At 42.7% G+C, this 22112-nt stretch overlaps 2 protein-coding genes across 3 annotated transcripts; one reads left to right on the forward strand and one right to left on the reverse strand.

Annotated features, from left to right (window-relative positions):
- Positions 1-3915: 3915 nt before the first annotated feature.
- LOC127786284 (uncharacterized) lies at positions 3916-13582 on the forward strand. 2 transcript variants are annotated; one of them, XM_052313627.1, is made up of 22 exons: positions 3916-4383; positions 5460-5714; positions 5797-5921; positions 6014-6058; positions 6819-6900; positions 7300-7368; positions 7477-7647; positions 7731-7796; positions 8609-8677; positions 8771-8839; positions 9384-9442; positions 9678-9959; positions 10490-10623; positions 11091-11185; positions 11287-11331; positions 11454-11513; positions 11687-11788; positions 12056-12107; positions 12189-12238; positions 12342-12406; positions 12783-12834; positions 12984-13582. In XM_052313627.1, exons 1-22 carry the CDS (start codon positions 4186-4188, stop codon positions 13059-13061), a joined length of 2223 nt encoding a protein of 740 aa, XP_052169587.1. In that variant the 5' UTR covers positions 3916-4185; the 3' UTR covers positions 13062-13582. The 2 variants fall into 2 exon arrangements, with proteins under 2 accessions (XP_052169587.1, XP_052169586.1); XM_052313626.1 differs by having other exon boundaries at positions 3918-4383; positions 12186-12238.
- Positions 13583-13831: 249 nt separating this feature from the next.
- Positions 13832-17340, reverse strand: LOC127786285 (DNA excision repair protein ERCC-1). Its single transcript, XM_052313628.1, has 9 exons — positions 16943-17340; positions 16802-16865; positions 16586-16689; positions 16138-16237; positions 15956-16032; positions 15488-15587; positions 15193-15264; positions 14971-15039; positions 13832-14758 (listed from the first exon to the last, which is right to left on the reverse strand). The coding sequence occupies exons 1-9, from the start codon at positions 17338-17340 to the stop codon at positions 14450-14452; spliced, it is 1293 nt and encodes a 430-aa protein (XP_052169588.1). The 3' UTR covers positions 13832-14449.
- Positions 17341-22112: the final 4772 nt, after the last annotated feature.

A 22112-nucleotide genomic window follows, 5' to 3' on the forward strand; every position in this document is an offset into this window, starting at 1 on the left:
GTCGTCTAGAATGAACAGTGAAAAGTACGTGAACTTTAACGTACGAACCGTGAGTAGTTATCGGAAAAAAAATCTTCCGTTGGTTCAGGATTTGATTCCATTCAATTCGTCAGCACGAACAATGGCACGGTTTGTTGTTGTTTTTTTCCATTCGATCAGAGGCTGGCTGGCTTGGGTTACGCTTCATTAAGCTCCAGTGTTGTCAATTGGGTCGTCCCGTCAATCCCGTTCCCACGCCACCAACCTAGCCCACGTAAACCTACACCCAAAGAAAAAAGAAACGAGTCTACACGGCAATAATTCTCGCGCCACCCACGCAAAAAAGCATAGCCTAGCTCGCCCCCCCTCGCACATGGCCGCGCCACCCTCGCGGGAGGCAGGTAGGGGAGGAGCGAGGCGCCACCGGCCCACCGCACGCGGGGCCACACGTACACCACCCCCTGCGCGCGCGTTCGCGCCCGTGTGCGCGCCGCGCGGTTAGTCACACGGTGTGACGGCCGCGGCCCGCGGGGAGCCTTGGGGGACGATGCGTTTGACGAGAGTTTTTGGCGGAAACGGCTTTGTTGGCGGCGGGGATCCGCGTCGCTTTTGCGCGGTTTTAGTCAGGGCCGGCGCGGAGCCAGTAACGGCTTGAGAAGAGTTTTTGGCGTAAACGGCTAGGGCGCTAGGCGGCGAGCCCGATCACGGTGCGGGGAAGCCGGGGATATGAGAATACGGTTCGTTGGCGGTAAGGATAAAATCGGGTAGTAGTACGGTCGGTATCTCTGTTTTGGGGAAAAGGATTACCAACCATTTTAAAAGAACGTAGCTTATAAATCTTAAATTTTTATTCATGATTAACAAAATTCACATATAGTTCTTGCGCTTGTCAAACATTTGTCGTAGGATTTTAAAGTTAAAACAACATGATTCTAAAGTTAAAATAATAAAAAGGATATGTCGTCATCCCAAGTTATAAATTTGAACTTGAAGTCTTAAAATAGACTCACCAAAATTAACACCCGATCATTCAATTGATTAGATCTTTGCACATATCAGTGCCGACAATTATAGTTCCTCCGTCCCAGTAAACGTGACGTTTTAAGGTTAGAAACCAAAATTAACTGAGGTGTAAAATGACCAAATTGTCCGCCATGATTTGATTGAGCTATCATTTCCAGCATTTGTTAATGCACCCAGATTATCATTTCCAGAAGTTTCCTGATTGCTAATGAAACCACAACTCAGTGCCACGTGCCTCTGTAGATTGGTCCCACCTCTGTAGATTGGTTTGAAGTAATAGTGCAGAAGCAGCATAACGACATGTTTACTGGGACATGGATAGATCAGTAGAACGACACATTTACTTGGACGGAGGAAGTAGTTACGTCAGAGCGGAATATAGGGTTGGGTGGAACTGAAGTGCAAATTAATATCCCTGTTTTCATCACGAATGGAGAACTACACATTGTCGCTGACAAGACATAGGGGTCAAACACGCAACACACAAAACTAACAACAACAAGAGATGTTATTGTGTTGGCATCGTCGTTGTCCTGCTTCAATCACCACCACTATCGATGCCAATCACGACGATGATTTCGAATAATCCACGACCGATAGCTCAAGGTGAAACTGTCTCAACGATGTCGTAGAGGAGCTCGAGCGATGTGGGAACAAGCAGCACCGCTGGCTCCACTCTCAACGTCGCGGTGCAGGGGCGGCAAGCAGACACCACTCTGAATGTTGTGCTTGGCATCACTATTGCAACTCCATGGTCCCACGAGGAGGAAAAGAGCTGGGGGAGGAAGCTGCTGCGCCATAAAAAGGAAAGCACCCCGACATCTGTAGCAAGAAGATCGAAGGCAGAAGGTGGATGCGAGAAGAGTCCTCCACATGATCAAAAATCACGGTCATGACTTTTCCATCAACTATTCAATAAATATTGAGGAAAAGTTAAGCAGATGCTATGTGAAAACCCATAAATGGTGATCCCCCCCTATCAATCATGCTTATAAGTGGCAGGACAGACAAAAACTTTTACCATATTCAATCTTATACTTTTAGCGAATAGCTTCATACATGTATACATATATAATATCGAATATTCATTTTTCTCTCCCTTATATTTAATGTAAGCCGTCAGGAGCCATATACGGAGCTAGCTAGGTGGTACCGCGAGTCATGGATCACATTAGAATTTCATTCAAGGTTAAAGCTCGATATGTTGTCTAAAATCATAAAAACTTATATACGAGCCACCCTTTGATCTGACCCATTATATTTTGATGGCCGAGCGTTCCCATGTTATTATACACGGGGTCTTGGACATGGGTATTTTTAAATTGTTTGTCTAAATTAACTACATTAATATTTCAGAATTAGAATATTATATATGTTATGATACACAATCTTGTAATTTTATTCTGGGTTGGTCAATATAAACTGCGGGATAGGTGGATGATCGGGAAATAGGCCTTGTTTAGATTCCAACTTTTTTCTTCAAACTTTCAACTTATCCGTCCCATCGAACTTTCCTACACACACAAACTTATAACTTTTACATCACATTGTTCTAATTTGTTCAAACTTTCAATTTTAGCGTGGAGGGCGGATCCAGAAAAAAAAAATGGGGAGACTCAACTACACAGTTTCTTCAACCTCCAGCCGGACCTTTAGTTTATCATTTATGGTGAAAAAATTGAATGAGGTGTTTCGGGAGGTATTTATGGGTCCCGTGGGATCCGCCCAGTGGAACTAACACAGCCATCGTACACCCATCTCATTTATACGACCAGCTGTCAGCACAGTGAGCGTCGCACGGTTTAGTCACGGTCACGGCGCGGGGTAGCCCGGGCCCCGGGGAACGAAACGCGCCGGGTTTGACAAGAGTTTCTCGCGGAAACGGCTCGTTGGCGGCGGTGGCCGGTGGGACGGATCCGCACGGCGCAAATCGCGCGTCGCGTGTGCCGTGCCGTGCGCGAGCCTAGCCTAGCCTTCTCGGCTAGGTGGGCCTGGCCCGCGCGAGGGGGGTTTCGTAGCGTACGTACTCCGTCCGTCCTCGGCCGTGGTACCACCGGGCGGGCCGGGGCCGCGGCGGCTTAACCTGGGGAAGCGCTAGTAGTAGAAGCCGCTTGGCAAGTTGCGCGCCGCTGCCGGGGGCGCAACACGCGGCCGCTGGCCCGGGCGAACTGTTTGGTGGGGGATCCTCTCTGCCAGAGAAGACGAGCCCATTTTGTTTGTTTCTTCCGGCCTCCGTGTGGTACATCCGTACGTACTACCGCATGTGTACAGAAACTGACTGCTAATGCATGGCACGACAATTTACAGTACTGTACTAGTACTAATCCATGGGATTTGCCAGTTCTCAAGCACGGCTGTTTTTTTAGTACTAGCTGGCATCGATTGGTTTCTTCGGTGTTCCTTTCGTAACAAGGGAGTTCTTCTTAGATAGGTTGTCGATACCACCGGCAACATTACATCAACAATACCAGTATAAAAATCTTATCTTAGTTGCTGTATTGGATTCGATTTAATTCTGCAATTTGGATCTAGTATATCCGCAGTTTGATATCGAAGAATTCTGTTTGTGTAAAAAAAGAAAAGAAAAGAAGAATTCTGTGTAGAAACATTCAGGAAACCTACTCCTACTCCCCATCTGTGATGTGCACAAACGATCCGCGCCGAAGGCCCAGCATCGGGAGGCGGAGATCTATCAGGCGGTCAAGCTCTGCTGTACCCCGCCACGCCGCTCCCTCGCAGTCACCGCCTTGAGCCGTTCCCCCCGCTGCCAGGTGGGCCCCACCTAACAGCAGGCCCCACGTGTCACCGACCCGCCTCCCACGTTAAAGCCTCCCCCACAGCCCACAATCGCCGCTCCCCCGCACCGCTTCCTGCCACGTCACCCCCTCGCCCCCGAAATTATTATTTTCCTCCCTTTTACGACCTCGTTTCTTAAAGCGTCCTTCCGTTCGCTATCTCTTCTTCTCCGCTTCTCTCCCCTTCTCTCTCTTGGTTTCTCTCTCTAGCCATCGGCTGCCTCTCTCTCTCTCTCTCTCTCCTCGCTGCCCCATAGGTGGACGCGGGTCAACGGGCCGGTCGCCGGCGGCGGCGGCTGCGGCGGCGAGAGGAGGTAGAAGCTCCGGCGATCGCGAGGGCAGGCGGCGGGTTGGTGCGCTGCCGGCTTCGAGTTCGAGCGGGCGGGCCATGGGGAGGAACGGGAGCGTCAAGCGTACGTCGTCGTCGGGGGCGGCGGCGGCGTTCACGGCGAATCCCCGCGACTACCAGCTCATGGAGGAGGTCGGGTACGGGGCGCACGCCGTCGTGTACCGCGCGCTGTTCGTCCCCAGGAACGACGTCGTGGCTGTCAAGTGCCTGGATCTCGATCAGCTCAACAACAACATCGTGAGCATCTGCTGCATCGCCCCCTGTGCTTCCTTGCTTTTGTACGGTTTCGGGATTGTAGGTATTGTTTGCTGTTTGATCTAGCGAGAGATCCGTAGGTAGATTGGAGTATCTACTACTGATTTGGTAGTTTCGAAGATGAGGATGGAATTTTAGTTCGAATGACATCCTATCAGGCTCTGATGCTTCGGTGTTTGCTTTTGGATTACGATGTTAGCTACTTAGCATTTACTGTATTTGGTACTGCGGTAGTAGATGCTGCTAAGTCAGGTTAAGCTCAAATGCTGTCCTGTGCATGTTTGTGTTTCTAGATTATTTCGGCGCGGTTACTCTTGCAAGTGAAATTGCTGGTGAGATTTTGAGTTGAAAATTTTAGTCGATCACTTAGGGGGAGAATCTTTTTTAGTCATAAACTGGACGAGATGAGTTGCATGTTGTGGGACATCATGGCTCACTGGCTACAAACCTGGGTTGTTGGGGTGAGTTGATTTTGCATGTGTCAGTTCGGGTCTGCATAGGCAGGGATGCAGTTTATGCTGATACTTCAGTACATATCTGCACAAGCATCTTTGTGTATATATTTCTGTGTATGTGGATGGTGGGCATAACATTGGGGACAATGAATTCTACAAGACGTCACCTAGTGCTACATGTACCTTAGGAAGTTCACAAGATAAGGTTTGCCTTGTGTGGTCCTTATCCTTGGGGACTTTGAGGGAGAGGGGAGGGGGGGGGGGTGGCATCTGCATTCTGTTGGTATCATCAGTATACCAGCATGTATTGCGGTATCGGTAAAGCAGTTGATATTATACCAGACTAATAAAGCAACTATAGTACCAGGTCAACCGAGTTTCAAACAATACCTCTTATATTTATGCCATGGACTTCTACTTCTAGCCATTTGTTAGGATGGATTTACCTATCACTTTTTTATTAAAAGAAAGATGCGAAAACCTTTCTTGGAGTAAACAGTGTGGCATTTATCATCACTGTTGATATGTCTGACTTTTGTTTCTCATTTCCCCTTCCTGAAGCTATAAATAAATTTATTTCTTATAGTTGTGCACCATTTGTAGGATGAAATCCAACGGGAGGCTCAAATCATGAGCTTGATAGAGCATCCTAATGTCATCAGGGCTTACTGCTCATTTGTTGTTGAGCACAGCCTTTGGGTAGTAATGCCATTTATGACTGAGGGTTCATGTCTGCACCTAATGAAGATTGCATATCCTGATGGTTTCGAGGAACCTGTTATTGGCTCTATTCTAAAGGAAACACTTAAGGCTTTGGAGTACCTTCACAGGCAAGGACAAATCCATCGTGATGTCAAGGTTAGCTTCTGTCAAATATTGTAATCATCTGATTTGATGTTATTTACTTCAATTTATCTTTGCTCAATGTGACACTTGGCAGGCTGGCAATATCCTTGTTGATAATGCTGGTATAGTGAAGCTTGGGGACTTCGGCGTGTCTGCTTGTATGTTTGATAGAGGTGATCGACAAAGATCTAGGAACACGTTTGTGGGAACACCGTGTTGGTAAGAACCATTTTTTTCTTCTAATGAAATTAAATAAACATTATGGAACTTGAGAATGCTGACTTGTTTTGTGGCTCTAATTTTGCTTTTAGGATGGCTCCAGAAGTGCTCCAGCCAGGCACTGGATATAACTTCAAGTATGTTTACATTGAATTATACATGGCATATGACTTGTGTGTGTATATTTACATCCAATTGTACATGCCTCAATGCAATCCTGAATGTAAATGAAGCATATTCTTTGTTAGATTTGGTGCAAAAAATACAGCCATCACATTTTCCACGAATAGATTTTATACATGGCATACTTGCATTTGTATTATTCCGTGTATGCGTTTTTTTTTTCATTCATTGTTCTTGTTAACCATCATCAGCATGTTAGAACAAAAAATAAAGTATGATAGAACCAGTAATGTCCACCCTGGTTTACATGATTGCATTGCATTTTGTCATATTTTTAGGTAAGCCAGGAGCTTTTCTTTTCCATTAGGAATACAATGCAGGATAGAAAGAGGATAATATGGTGGCAATAGTGTCGGATGTCAGATCATGTCACACTTAATTTAAGTTCGCTAATGTATTCCTGGGCACACATTTATCTTCTATATACATATTTCACAATGATGCTATGCTTGCTTTTGGAAAAGTAATTTTTGACAAAATCTATACTTGCTGAATGGATGCAATCTGCTCACAGTGAGAGAATACATGATGTCATGACACTTAAAAAGATGATAACTTCTGATAATTTATATTTTTCGCACTGCATTTGATGAATTGCCAGCACTCCAATGTTTTCTCTTTGCCGTGTATATCGTCAGTTGCTAACAAAGTTGGACTTACAACCTTCCTCTTTGTGCTAATAAAGATGGACTTACGATCAGTCTATTTATGCAGAGCTGACATATGGTCATTTGGAATCACTGCACTTGAACTTGCCCATGGCCATGCACCGTTTTCAAAGTATCCCCCTATGAAGGTAGTGATTTAATGTTGTTCAAGTAAAAGTAGTTATTTATCTACGTGAAATTTTTCTGATGGATGTTTGCTCATATTTATGGCTAGATTTGGTAAATCAGTAAATGTTATAATAATATTTTCTGTTCTTCCCTCTCTTCTTTCATTTGGTGAACTAACTAAATATTTCATAGATTGGAGTCACCAACTTATGTCAATATGCTTTCCATGATCTTTTACTATTACCTATGTAGTCTTCCTCTCATATATTTGAGCCCATAATTTGTTTAGTTAATCGCAATGATCCTCAATGGCATGTGAGATCATCTGGTGGTTCTGATAGTTTTGCCACTGTATTGGGCAAGATAATTGAGTCTATGGAATCATCATATTTATTCACTTTACTTCCTTTTGGCTGCAGGTTCTTCTCATGACCCTCCAGAATGCTCCACCTGGTCTCGACTATGATCGAGACCGGAGATTCTCAAAGGTAGTATCCATTCATCTAAATATTGACCATGAAGTTTGTTATTGTTTTCAACTACTACAAATTATATTATAGAATTTACCTTTCTAATTAAGCATATTTTGTGATCAGTCATTTAAGGAGATGGTTGCAATGTGCTTGGTAAAAGATCAAACAAAGAGACCAACAGCTGAGAAGTTGCTAAAGCATTCATTTTTCAAAAATGCAAAACCTCCAGAATTGACAATGAAGGGTATCTTAACTGATTTACCTCCTCTATGGGACCGTGTAAAGGCTCTCCAGGTATACTTCTATACTAAGTTGTCCCCCTTTTTCCCCTTGATTTTTAAAATAGCAGATGTCTTTACGCCTCTGTGTATTTACAGCTTAAAGATGCAGCACAGTTGGCCTTGAAGAAAATGCCTTCTTCTGAGCAGGAGGCACTCTCCATGGTTTGTGACATGCAACTTAATGATTATGTTGTTTTATGCTTAAGATATCTTTTCATTTTGATCATTCAAACAGTCCGTCATTTGTGTGTGTTTAGAACATGTTAGGTTGTAGAAGTGGCCCTAAAAGCACCCATTATTTTAATTGTACAGACTGCAATGCATGCTTATGAAAGAAACTCTAGAAAACTGTACAATTGTATTTTGAAAAAGGAGGGGACGAGTTCTTTGATATCATAATTTAGTTAAAAGCACCTAGTAGGCATAAATGGATTAATCAACACAGAATTGTTATAGATGTTTTGCAACAGAGGTGCTTTTTTCATGAATCATGACAACTTTGGTGGGAACTGCATTTTTTTAGTCACCTTCTGTTTTAAAAATTGTCCATGGATAATTTTGCAAGGATATATTAGAAATAAAAAAGCATAAATCATTTGAGAAGAATATAATTTACAGTAAATTTCACAAAGCTGCATTTATTTGGCTGTAACTATCACTTTGCTGCAACTTTAGCTGGTATTTCATGAAACTACAACATTAGCAAACGATTTTATCATAAAACTGCAACTTTACCTCCAACATATGATGACATATGGGCCCAACTTGCAACATTATGAGCATTGCATATGTGTATAGCAGGTGGGACCAAACTTTTCAGATGAAGTTGCAGCTTTCTGGTAAAATCATACACTATTGTTGCAGCCATCTGAAATACCTGGCTAAAGCTGCAGCAAACTGATTTTTTTTTAACAAAATAGTTGCACCTTTATGAAATATACTCTCTATCATTTAACAAGTGAACTATCTAACAGAGTGAATACCAACGAGGTGTTAGTGCATGGAACTTCGATGTTGAAGATCTCAAGGCCCAAGCATCACTAGTATGCTACTATGCTTATTCTTTCTATGCCAGCTTATTTTTCCATTCTACCTTATCTGCATGTAACTTATTCCTAAGTTGACTGACTTTATAGATTCGTGATGATGAACCCCCTGAAATAAAAGAAGACGATGATACTGCAAGAACCATTGAAGTTGAAAAGGTTGCACATATTCTTGCTTACCTTTGTTTTTCATGGGAAATTTTGTTGGCAGCCTGCGCTACAAAGCTTCCAAGTTCTGAATATAGCCACAGTCGCTTTGGCGACCCTGGGCAGCAGCCCAGGCTTGTTGGCAAATAGGCAGTATAATTTTTATATTATTATAATGATTGAAAATAGAATTATCGTAGCAAATACTAAACGTAGTTAGATTTGCCAGCTCAAAATTTCTTGGCTCCACCACGGGCCATGGTACTACAGTTTTGAATAAGTATCAGCTAGGCTATCCAACTGAAGCTGTTTAGCATGACCACACAGTGGGCTTACTACATGCATCTGGGTGAAAAGGCTTGTGTAACATTAATTCGTTCAAATCTAGACTGATCTTGTGCTCAGGGAACCTGAGGAATGTATACCTTGTATTAGTTTTGTAGCGCACTTATATGGAGCCATATAATTTCCTTTCTTTAAGTTGTTAATTTAATTAACACAAAAAAAAACGTGTTGGGTAATTCTGATTTGCAGTCACTTTTTGTTCAAACCACAGGATTCATTTTCTAGGAATCATTTGGGGAAGTCGTCGAGTACAATTGAAAATTTCTTCAGGTTAAGCCATTCTTTTATCTCTCTTAGTGAAATATATTTAGAGCTGCTCATTTTATATCTCCATATTTGCAAATCTGTGTATTACTACAGAGTGCTGATCCAATTCTTGAACTAATGGGGATATTAGAAATATAATAGTTCTCTAGCCTTTCTGCTGTTATAAACTTACGTAATTTTTATTATTATTATTTTTGTTAAAGCATCTGTAGTGAAATGTAGCCTTCTGTTATTTCAGTGGACGGACCTCTACCACTGCAGCAAATTCGGATGGAAAAGGCGATTTTTCATTTGAAGCTTTTGATTTTGGTGAAAACAACGTTGATACTAAAATTATGCCCAATGGGTATGAAAACGCTAGATCAGAGAATAGCTCATCACCCTCTACATCAAAGCAAGATCCAGAGTCAAAATATTGGAGAAGTACTTCTGGACAGAAACAACAAACTTCTGGCACTCCAGCTGTCCATTCTGGTGGGGTTAATAGCTCAACAACTGAAAAGGGCCATGGTGTTGAAAGGTCTGTTATCTGTTTAACAATTTTTCCAGCATGCTATTGTTCGGAATTGTGACTGATTAAGAGTACCTTTTTCATTTTGATTCATCTAGGCAGTAGCTCAGCAAGTGAATGGGAATTACAGTTTTTGGAGGAATCATTCAACTTTTTCTTGTTTACTTTGCACTCTTTTTTTTTTGTGGGGGGGGGGGGGGGGGTCAGTTTTGGTATGCGATCATAGCCATCATCCAAGTTATATAGCTTTACAAATTTGGCATGTTTCTCATTAATTCACAACAAATAAAGAGCAAAGAACGTCTTACCTTGTCCTTCTCTTTTCAATAATCACAACTGCTTAATTCTTCTGATTATTTGTTTACCATGGGATAGTAGCTTTTTTCTCTTCGCTTTTTTTTATTAATCTGGCTCATCATTACTTGTTTATGGCCTCACTAGACTTTTCTTCTTGAAAATGCTGCAACATGATAAGTTGTTTGCTGGCATTTCCTTGTGCTCTTCCAAGGTTCATTTAATTATTATATTGGTTATGACAGGGATGCAACTGTTCAATTGGCATCTGATAAACTTAGGACTGAAACGAGAAGAGCAACAAATCTTAGTGGTCCATTGTCACTGCCAACTCGTGCTTCTGCAAACAGTCTGTCAGCTCCTATTCGATCTTCAGGAGGTACAAGTCGTATACTCCCTCTATCCCAATTTGATCATCCCCTAAACAAAGAGCACCAAAACCAAGGACACCAAAACATCCATCATCTAAAATTAATCCTCATCGATTAAAGTGCTTTGCCCCTTCACGTCCAACAGAAATTATTTCACACTTTAAATGTTGCATGGGTTGAACGAATAGAAACTAATCTTGGTTGGCTGCATGCATGCAGTGCATTGCATGATGCACATTTACTCTTTGCACAAATAAACAAAGAAACAATTTGTTAGATGATGATCATTTTGCGAAAACCTCAAAAATCCTACATGATGATCAAATTGGGATGGAGGGAGTATTATCTTGTGGCAAACATCCATTGTTTTCACTAGCATTACTGTTGAACAGCAACATATGGAAAGGATTTTCTTTCTTTATCCTGTTTAGATATGACTTTGAACATCTGGTTGATATTCTTTCAATCATTGTAGGATATGTAGATTCTTTGGGCGACAAGTCTAAACGTAACGTGGTGGAGATTAAAGGACGGTTTTCCGTGACATCTGAGAATGTTGATCTTGCTAAGGTGAGTGCAATGGCTGGGTGCATTTCTAATTAAATTAAAGTAATCTAAACAGATTAGAATTACATCATGTGGACAAAAATGAATAATTTATTACTTTCCAGGTTCAGGAAGTTCCATTGAGTAGCCTCTCCCGCAAATCACCACAGGTGAGATTTGTAGTACTAATATTACGGTCATTTTTTATCTAGCACATAGTTACAACCCATGTTAATTGATTACACTTCATTCATTACAGCCCACGCTAATTGATTTATACTTGTTTTTTCAGGCTTCACCACTAAAAAAATCTGCTAGCGTTGGTGATTGGTTGGTGAACACTAAGCCAATGGTATAAATCTTTTATCACATGATTGTATAAAACCCATGAAAATAATTTTCTTTCTGGAAAGTATGTTACTTCCTGAAATGGGAATTACCATTGGATCAAATCTACCTACTTTTACTCTTTTGCCATTTTTGTCAGAGCTGACCTGATTTTTCTAAAATTCATATATGCTGCAGTCTAACAGTCATCATGTGAAGGAACTCTGCAATAGCTCCGTATCATCATCAATTTTAATTCCCCACCTTGAGAACCTTGTGAAACAAACTATGTTTCAGCAGGTATGGAGGGAACTTACCACACTATGTTTGAGAATGTATAGGACATTATGGTAAAGTGATAAATTATCTACTTCTTCCGTTTCACAATGTAAGTCATTCTAGCATTTCCCACATTCATATTGATGTTAATGAATCTAGGTAGATATATATGTCTAGATTCATTAACATTAATATGAATGTGGAAAATGCTAGAATGACTTACATTGTGAAACGGAGGGAGTATCTGATAGATTTCTAAGTAACACTTTTACTATTTCATTGCCTCAGGATCTGATAATGAATGTGTTAAGTAGCTTGCAACAGAATGAGAAAGTTGATGGTAAATATTTCTACCCTATCGTTATTGAAGTTGCCTGATTTCTGTTGGCTAAAAGCCATAATTCTTTCTTCTTGTCAGGAGTATTGTCTGGAATATCCCCACAACTCCGAAATACGGATAGTGACACAATGGTAAGCATGTTTTTGAGTACTGATGCGAGTTGGCCCTTTCCCAATTACAGCACTTCCTCTAAAAGTCTTGTATAACTAAAAATGTCTGTTTGTTCTTTGGCAGGTTGGATCAGTTAATTCTGAAAAAGAACGGTCGTTACTTGTTAAAATTTCAGAATTGCAATCTAGGTAGGCCTTCTGCGGATCTGTCAGCTATTTTACAATAATCCCACCATCAAATCACTGCTACAATTTCCTATTTATAAGTTCACGACCCACATATTGCCAGTATAGTGACAATCATGTTCAAGTTTGGCTACTCCAGTTGGGTAGCTAAACTTGTTTGAGCTGCAGTTTTATCAGTTGCCTCCTTGTCATGTCTGTTTAATTTGATTCTTCAATAATGCTACAAGTTATCTTTATTTTGAATATACATATGGACTGCACATATCATTTATGGCCTTTTAATATTTTTAATATTGTTTTTATCTTACAAGGTATGCTGTAGCTGTATGGCTTTGATTACTGAATGATCAAACTTACCCTTTTTTCCCCTTTCCTGCAGAATGATTACTTTGACTGATGAACTGATTGCAGCTAAGCTAAAGCATGTACAGGTCAGTGTTGATATTTCCTTATATAGTTGATTACGTTATATTCATGCTGTTAAGCAGCTGCAATCACGGGCCCTCTTGGCCAGTTCTTCCACAATTCATGTCGGCAGTTAGACAAATTATTCATAGTGTTTTGTTCCACATCATTTCAGTTGCAGCAAGAGTTAAATGCATTGTACTGCCGAGAAGAAATAGAAGACATTAGGGATGATGACAACGAAGAAACATGAAGAAACATAACGCCAGACATTCGACTGATATGAGTTGCCTGCCCTGGCTTGCATCGATTGCTTCGCTAACTGCCAGTGAAGATGAGTTTAACAAGAGAACCTCATCAACCTGCACTTCCTGAATCATAAAATTGGTAGAATTCGCAGAAGCCAGCTCATGCAGGTGCTCTAAGAAAATTCGTTCTGGGAAGGTTGACATGCCCTGGCCTGGTGCCATCAGTGTGTATATTAGTTTTTTGTTAAGCTTTCTTTTCCATTTATTTTTTCAATGGTGTTTTGGTGGTCATGAAATTATGGTGCCGTGTATTTTACAGCTTCGGCCACAACTATCATTGAAATAGCTGTGATTATGTAGATCCTAGGGCGACCCGTTGGTTCTCATAGCAGAAAAGACTGCCTAATAAAATGTATTTTTTTTCTACCTGCTCTGGTTATTCTTTTATTCTTGTTTCAAATATGGCGACTTGAAAACTCCAGAACAGTTTGCATATCAATGGATCGTATTTATGAATAATGATTTAGATTTGGGAGTTTTTTCCTGGGTTTTTCTTTCATTCTTTCGATGTGTCTTACATCCTGATGTTTCTTAAGAACCAATTGTGTTCGGAAAAACATCATATGTTACCTAATTGCAAGTGTTTGGTCACGAGGTGAGAACATTTTCCATTTTTTTCGTTCTGCAGCATGGACCATAAGAGATCCATGTTCGGAAAAGGTCTTCATAGTCTCTATATTACAACTTACAAGGTAAAAAGGTCTGGACGTGAACATGTTTTGAAACTCATCCTTGCTAATAAAATTGGCGGTGTTCCTGTCTCTCTTTGGAGCAAATTACACGGAAAAATACAGAAAAAGCTGCAGCTACAACAACCATTACCAAACCGGGGACATAACATTTGAACTCAGCATTTTGGACTGTCATGGACCTCCTACCAAGTTACCGCTAATCTAATTATTGGTATTTTTCATCTGCTAACTTCCTTACTCATTGTAGCTGCTTTGATGGGGACATGGAAGGATTGAAATAACAAGAGGTAATGTGAATCAGCTAAGGTTGCCTTTTTCAAGCAAGTAAACTAGTAGCTTCGCCTACCTTACTGTGTTGTAGACATCTTGAACAGTAAGGATCAACTTAGGCTTAAGCTAGAGCTGCTCCTTCTATCACATCGGATTCTAGTAAAGAGATAGCCCTTCTCGTCTGATCTGCATAAACAGGAATGCGGGAAAAGCATCTTCTGGCCCCAGAGTCCCTAGCAGCCTTAAGTCCGTAAGCTACTTCCTTTAGTTGAACTGGTTGCTTTATATGTCAATTGAATCTCAGCTAGTTTCTTCTTACTCCTTTTGTTCTCAACTGTCATGGACCTCCTACCAAGCTACCCCTAATCTAATTATTGGTCTTTTTCATCTCCCATAGTTGACTTGCTAGTACCTTCACCAGCCACATTTGTTGAATCACGATTCTGGTTGCGTATCTTTTCTGAATACTTGGCAAAGGCTTCAGTAAGGGCTGATCTTACATTAGAACTCTTCTTGTTCACGGATGCGTCTGGCTTCTCCACAGCATCCTGTGCACCATCATTTGTCGATGAAGGTTGACCTGACGCCTTCTCTCTGTCAGGAGTGTCAGGCACTACAATGTTTGGGCGGCTGGAAACCCGTTTGAATGGCTCGTGGAAAGTGTCATGAAGTCGTTTTACCTATAATAATTGAATAATGTCTAACATTAATTGAACAAAACATGACAAAGGACACCAACATTGAATGAAGGATAACGGCGAAGCAATATAAACAAGACTACAAGAAGTGTGCTTCCATAGTTTCTCTCCAAAGGAATAACCAACATGTAGGTCACAAAGAAATATTTCCAATGAATGATAACAACAGAAAACTGAGATCTAAAAGGTAGTACCTTCCGCTCACCAATTCCTGGGCATCGAGCTAGTTCTTCCATAGAAGCATTCATAACTTGTGAAAGTGACTGTAAATATAAGAACAAAGGCACATTTAGCTTATATCGTGCATCTTCTGTGGGGAGCCCTATTTTTTCAGTCTCGCAAAATAGAACTTGCTACCAAACAAGTATACTATACAATGTAAGCATGCCATATTAGGGCATCTTCATCCAGCTTACCCCAAAAGATGAGCCAAGCGTCACAACATCTGTCTTGTTAACATGCCGAATGGATGTAAGAGCATGCGTCAACTGCAAAACCATATCCAAAACTTAAAATGAGCAGTATCAATTAAATGATCACCATCTATATAGAGATTAATCATAACAGAACAGTCAAACAATTGAGTTAGTTGTGGGGAAAATTTTCTGATAACTTATCCATAGTAGCTCAACGCTTCACCAATTGTTCAAAATGAGATAATCAGATGTACTCCATAGTATCTAGTTTGAAGTTGAGTGAGTACATGCATACCCTTGATAAATAGTCATTATCCATATGTTCACGAATGCTGTCAGCTGACTTGTTTTCGTACACTTTAATGGTCTCCAAGTACCGACCACACTCCTCCAGGCTATAGGAGAAAGTAGTGTGATCACATAACATGTTCATAAACATTGGCATCCATATGAGTACATTATTGTTAGTTCGTTAATACAAAATTCTCCAATTCACATGATGAAAGAGCCATTAGAGCCTATTTTTCAATAGCTAACTCATGTGCGCATCTATTCCTGAATTTAAAATTTCTAGATAAAATGTTTGACAAGCGGTCCCATTGAGTCATACAAAATCCTGGTTCTTCAGAGACAATATAGAACAATGAACAAGACATGGTGATCTAGAAAATCATTCAAAATTACAGTGAACTGACAGAACAGTATATAAGTACTCCAAATTGAGCGAAAGAGCAAGAAAAAAAAAAACGTTACAGAGTATTACCTCCATCCACACAAGAGGGTGCAGTCATGTAGCAGTGATGTTCTTGTAACTTCATGTAAAGGTTTGACGACATCTTCCTAAGCAATAAATTCATAAACGTTAAGATCACTAAACTTCTTTTGCACATTTCTCCAAAAGCATGTCCACGGATAAATCAAGATTGTCAAGTGATTGAAACTTACAACATCAATATGGCACAAAATGACGCGGAGCTTGAAATTCTTCTGCAACTCTCTTATCCGATAATACAAGTAGTCAGGGTGTAGAAGATGGTACCGGAGACTGAATCCACCACAGCACAAAACACATAGTAAGAATCAAGAAATGCCATGATCTCATGCATAATTATTGTGCGGCATAGCTCCTTTCCCTGAGAAGGTTTAAGGAGTAGCTATGATTACAGTTCACAGTGCAACAGACTAGAGTCTAGAGCTACAACATTGAATATTTTTTTTCAACAAAGTTTATGCTGCGCGCATTCATCTACTCGTCTTCCCTGGCAGCAAAAGAGGCAATCGACAAATGCTTCCCTTAGAAACACATACTAATCTAATGTCACTCTCTGTTCGAATTACTGCCACACAGATATACTCACAGGAGCAAAGCTAGAGAGGGGGGTAAGTTAAAAACCTTATGTACAGTGCGCATGACGATTGCCCGAGCACGTAGTCCGGCACTATATCGGCGTACGTCCACCTCGCGTTCCTGATGTGCTTCAGTAAGGGATTCCCTTTCTGCCCAAAAGGCACGAAATTCCCCACAGAAAGTGGGGAAAATCAATCTCCAAACAAGAAAAATAAAAGAGAGCCGATTCAAGGTGCGATGGCAATAATCGCATACGGTTACCTGCCTATGGCTCACAAGAATGGCGTTCTTTGGCGCCTGAGCAGCTGAGCTAGCCTGAGGCGGTCTGCGGGAAGAAACCGAACTCAGAATCAGGAGGCGAGGCGTCACAGAAAGAAATCGAGGGAGATAAGAGGAGAGTACCTTGGGGTGGTCGTCTGTGGTGGCGGCGGTGGCGGGGAGTAGAACTCGGTGGATTTGAGGAAGGAGAAGGCCTGCGAAAACGACGAGGAGGAGGAGGAGGAGGAGGCGGCGGTGGTGGGCGGAGGGTTGTAGGAGGGCGGCGCGGCGGAGGATGAGGCGCCACTCCCGAACACCTCCTGGTAGGAAGGGATCTTGATGAGGTTCTTCCCGGGCTCCGGCTGCCGCCGCCGCCGCCCCGCGTGCTGCGGCTCCTCCCGCTGCCCATCCATGGCGCCACCGCCACCCTCTCTCGGCTTTGCCGCCGCGACGACCCGCAAGCCGCGGACTCGGAGGGGGTGGAGCCTTCGTGGACTGGACTGGACTGGAATTCCAATTAGATGGGCCCTGTTCAGGCCCATGGATCCGAAACGTCACGGGCCTCTCGTAGTTGGATGCAAGTTGGGCCCTCCAGAACAGAAGTCCAGATTAGCACAAAACCTGGTTGGATCTCAACCGTTTGGTCACCAAAATGGATTGCCAGAATTACATGCACTCCTTAAGCAGAGTGATTGTGTGTTGATGATTAAAATTGACGGGTATCCTTGTTTGTTACTACTACTTGGAGCGAAATGATTTTCGATTTCAACAGAGTACTACTCCGTTTTTTTTTAAAAAAAAAAAAAGATACAGCCGATTTGAAAGTATGTTAGGTGAGCTGCCGAGCCCCAGGCATCCTGTCTTCCGGTAGCCTGGAGAGTTAACAAATGGCAAGTCTTCTAACGCCAGCGGCCAGCTACGTAGTCGACGGCGACGACGGGGTACTCAGGATTGGTGTGGGCGATGGATGGTTCAACAACTAGTGTACGCAACTACGTAGCGCATGCGTGCACTTGGGCAGTTGGACACACAACATGATAATGTACCGGAAATATTCCCGGTGAATATGCCGCGTATCAGTGTCGACGGCGTACGTACGTCTGGGAGCATTGTTTATCACCACCCACCGCCCTCGTGTCTCCAAAGTCCAAACCATCCAGCAGAGGGTTGCTGTGTCGTGTCGTGTGTCACCGAGTACTTAGTAGTACTAGCACGCACTACTTATGAGGTTATGCCATATAGGAGTACTGTATATCCGTGCACACAGTACTATTCTTTGTAGACGAAATGAATCAACCACCACCTGCGTATACGATTTGCCTAATTTGTTTCCTGTTCCCGACTTGCTCCGATGCTTTAGCAGTAACATAGCTTGTCGATGGCATAGCATACATATCTAGTTATAAAAAAAAAGCATAGCATATATATCTCCCGACAATATGGGAATAAAATCACTCGCGCGCACGTAACAACACCATGTCACCATCCATCATCAAGGACCACCACGTATCGTACGTAGTGCGAAACGGCACCGCAACGACTCAGCTCACGGCTGGAGTGGACCGCACCCGCGCGGTGTGACACCTGCACTGCATGTCTGCAACGGCGCCAAGACGAAGCTAAAACGGAATGGAGTATGAAATATAGAAGGTGTAACTTAATTTATTTTATTTTAAATTGAGTTTAAACTTATAAGTTTGTATTAAAAAGATGCACACATGATAAAAATAGATATGAGCTATAAGCCTATAACTATAATTTTTTTATCGGATTCCTGAGCATCCTTCGTATATTCTAGCTCCGCCCTAAAGGAAAGTATCAGCTCAGCTGCATCAAGCTATACTCCGTTCAAAAAAAACTTCTGAAATCAAATTTGGACAATCATTTGTTCAAAGGTCGTTCACAGAAATTAATATATTTTTTTTGGAAGGACCGAGCACCGGCGCGCCAACGATGCAGCCCGACGTCCCATGACGCGCATCGCCACTCACTCGCCAACGGTAGGCGGAGGCGCAGAGCCGCAGACCGCGCGGATCGTCAGAAAAACGGGGACGTCTCGTGTCGAATTTCCGGAGAAATACAGGCGTGACGCGAGCCTGGGGCCTCAGGCCTCAGGCCAGCACGCGTGAGGGCGTGACGCATCAGGCCAGGGAAGACGCCAAGAAAGGGCATATGATGTGAGCTATACAGGCCAGCTCGCTTAGAGCAGGTGCTCCCTCTCAAAAATAAGACAAAACCTGATTTTCGTGTCCAACATTTGACCGTCCGTTTTATTTAAAAAAATTATAAAAAAAATTAAAAAGATAAGTCACGCATAAAATATTAATCATGTTTTATCATTTAACAACAATGAAAATACTAATTATAAAAAAATTTCATATAAGACGGACAGTTAAATATTAGCACGGAAACCCATGGTTTATCTTTTTTTAGAACAGAGGGAGTACAATATAGCCAGCTATAAACATATTTTAAGGAGATAAATGAGGTGAGAGAAGAGCAGCGGGCTATAGATTTGTAACCAGCTGTAGCACGGACTCCAAGACATAGTGTGTGTATGACAGGTGGGACCAGGTATTAATAGTGTAGTATATAACTATTGTATGAATGAGCTACTAGATTGTCTATAGATGAATTTGAGCTATTAGTTAGCTATACTACTATTAAACTTGCTCTCAGTTTCATCAGGTTCCCAGAGCAAAGGAATGCAATGATGTGAGCCCGGGGCCCTGTGCTGCACTGCACTTACACCGACAAAACCATCATCCCCTTGCCTTGTGCAGTACCATCCTCTGTAAATAAATGAAATGAAATGAAATCAACAAACAACCTGTACATTTGCTTGATTCGATTATAAGATTATTGTTCTATGTTTGCTTGATTCGGTTCTTGTTCCGATGCCCTAGTACCATTTCATCCTACTGCCCTGAATGTATCGTATGGTACGCCCATGACCCGATATCTCCCGACAGTACGGGAATAAAATCGTCCAGGCCTGGACCACGTAACCGCAGTACCGCAACATCTCGCTCACCGTCATCGCGTGGAGTGGACCGCAGCGCCGTGCCGCGCGCGTGGTGACACCTCAACAGCAGCGCAGCGCCAAGGAAGGAATCAAGCCGCGACGATGATACCGCGCGCACGGTGCAGCCCAACGTCGTCGTCACTGTGGGAAGCGCGCATGACGCGCGTCATGCCGCGTCGCCACCGATCAGGGCCTGGCACCGCATGCCCCGCGCCCGGGCGCCGGATCGCGAGAAAAAAAAAACGGGGACGTCGCGTGCGATTTCCCGTGGAATCCACCGGTGGATCCCCGCGCGCGCCGTGCCGAGGGAGATAGGCGCCGTCCTGGTTCGCCTCGTTTCAGGATGCGTGACGCGTGCACAGGTCCGGTTGGAATTAATAGAAGGGCTAAGGCCCATTTAAATATTAATTCTTTAAAAAATCATAAAAGTCCACCTCATGAGAATGGCATGCATGTAGAGTTTAGTACCACTTACTTATTCTAGGAGAGGAGAACCTCCTTAAAAGGGAGGATGCCCTCCTAGCCACTTGAAGCATGTGTGGTGGAGAGAAGAGGGGAAACACACGCGCGCTCACCACGCGTTGCCTGGCAGGCGGCGCGTGTGCACGACGTACGCATCGAATGGTTCGCAAAATTGGCTCGAATGGTCCGTAAAATTTTGGCTGCCGTGCACATGACATACACGTTGAATGGTCCGCAAAATTGGCTGATGCAGGCTCCTCACCCTTGCGCAGATGCAGCCTCCTTTTGCAGTTTTGTTTTGCTGCGGGAAATTCGGATTTGTTTTGTTTTGAAAACATTCCGAAAAATCCGGTGCGTGAAAACGGCAAAATCCGGTGCGTGAAAACGGCATGGAGTCCGGATAGGTTACGCGCGACTTATCCGATTCAGTTACACGGAGTTGAGATCGTGCGGGCGCCCTGATCAAGCGACCTATCTCTATATAAACTGAGCCGTCGCCTTCACGCAACACATGCGAAATCAATCTAGGGTTTGTCTCCTACTCTGTGCTGCGCCGTCGCTCGTAGACTACTCCATCCCGCTCGCCGGCGTGCACCGACGATCGGGAGAGCAGGTCTCCGGAACCTCTGCCTTCGACATCCTGCACCGGGAGAAGGCGGCAATAAGGTTTTTGAGAAGCGCTTCGCGCGATTGCTCCCTGTTCGTCCGCGACGGCTCGCCTTCCTCTCCGCTCGCGTGCTTCGCGCCTTCGTCGACGCTCGCAACCGTGAGTAGTTCTTGTCGAGCAACCGGTCTTTCCGCCACCTCGGTACGTGTTCGACATGTTGCGCATATTTGATCTGTTCATATTTTACTGCTTAGTTTACATGTGTAGATCTAATGATGTGTTCAATCTAGTTTACATCTGCAATGTTATAATTTATTTATAGAATAAATTAAATTATTATGTGCTTATAATTTCAACCGCTCCAGTGGGGGTTGCACTTGCAATGCCCGGCTGCCCACGCAGTTTGAGGCAGCCGAGGAATGCAATGATGCGAGCCGGGGCCCTGTGTCTGTGGCCTCCTGCTGCTCACAGCCATCATCTCATCTCCGAACAAAGCTGCGGCGACCAGAGCAGAGGGAACTGTAGGTACACACGCCCGTACATTGCTGATCTCTGCAGTCAATAGTACAGTGCGGACCGTGCACAGAGATTGAACATCTTGAAAGTAAGCAGAGTCAACAAAGACCAGGCTTAAATACGCTCATCTGCATTGCAGAGCGTACAACAACCAATTTATCGGCCTCATCTTTTAGTATTTTTATGGAATAAGTCAAACGGTATATTTATAAATGAAAAATAACTTGTTAATAAAACTTTATATACATGTTCTTAGCAATCTAAAAATAAAAACTGAAAAATAAATTTCGTTGAAAAACCTCTAAATTAATTTTACATTTAAAGTTGAAAATTTAAATTTGAGCTAATAAGTATAAACATAAGCGAAATGATGAGGCCTAAATTTCTAGTAGTAGTAGTATATTAGGGAAAAAACAACTATACATAATTGTCTCGACTATTTATGTGCGAAATAGGAAAAACTTTCTCATTTACTACCTTTGATGGTTTAGTATTTCATCAAAACAAGAACACGTATACTTTCATGAATCACATAGAAAAATCTCATAATATCTGCCTTTCACTTTCCAAGCGAGCCCAAAATTAATCCTTCTCCGACATGGGAACACCGAAGCAACAGGGAGGAGAAGATAGTGATGAGCTTAAACCAAAAGCCTAACAAAACGTGACACAAACCGGAGCACGCTGTCCCGCCGCTAAGCCAC

This window comes from Oryza glaberrima, chromosome 10 (assembly GCF_000147395.1).
Source record: "Oryza glaberrima chromosome 10, OglaRS2, whole genome shotgun sequence".
NCBI classification, from domain to species: domain Eukaryota; kingdom Viridiplantae; phylum Streptophyta; class Magnoliopsida; order Poales; family Poaceae; genus Oryza; species Oryza glaberrima.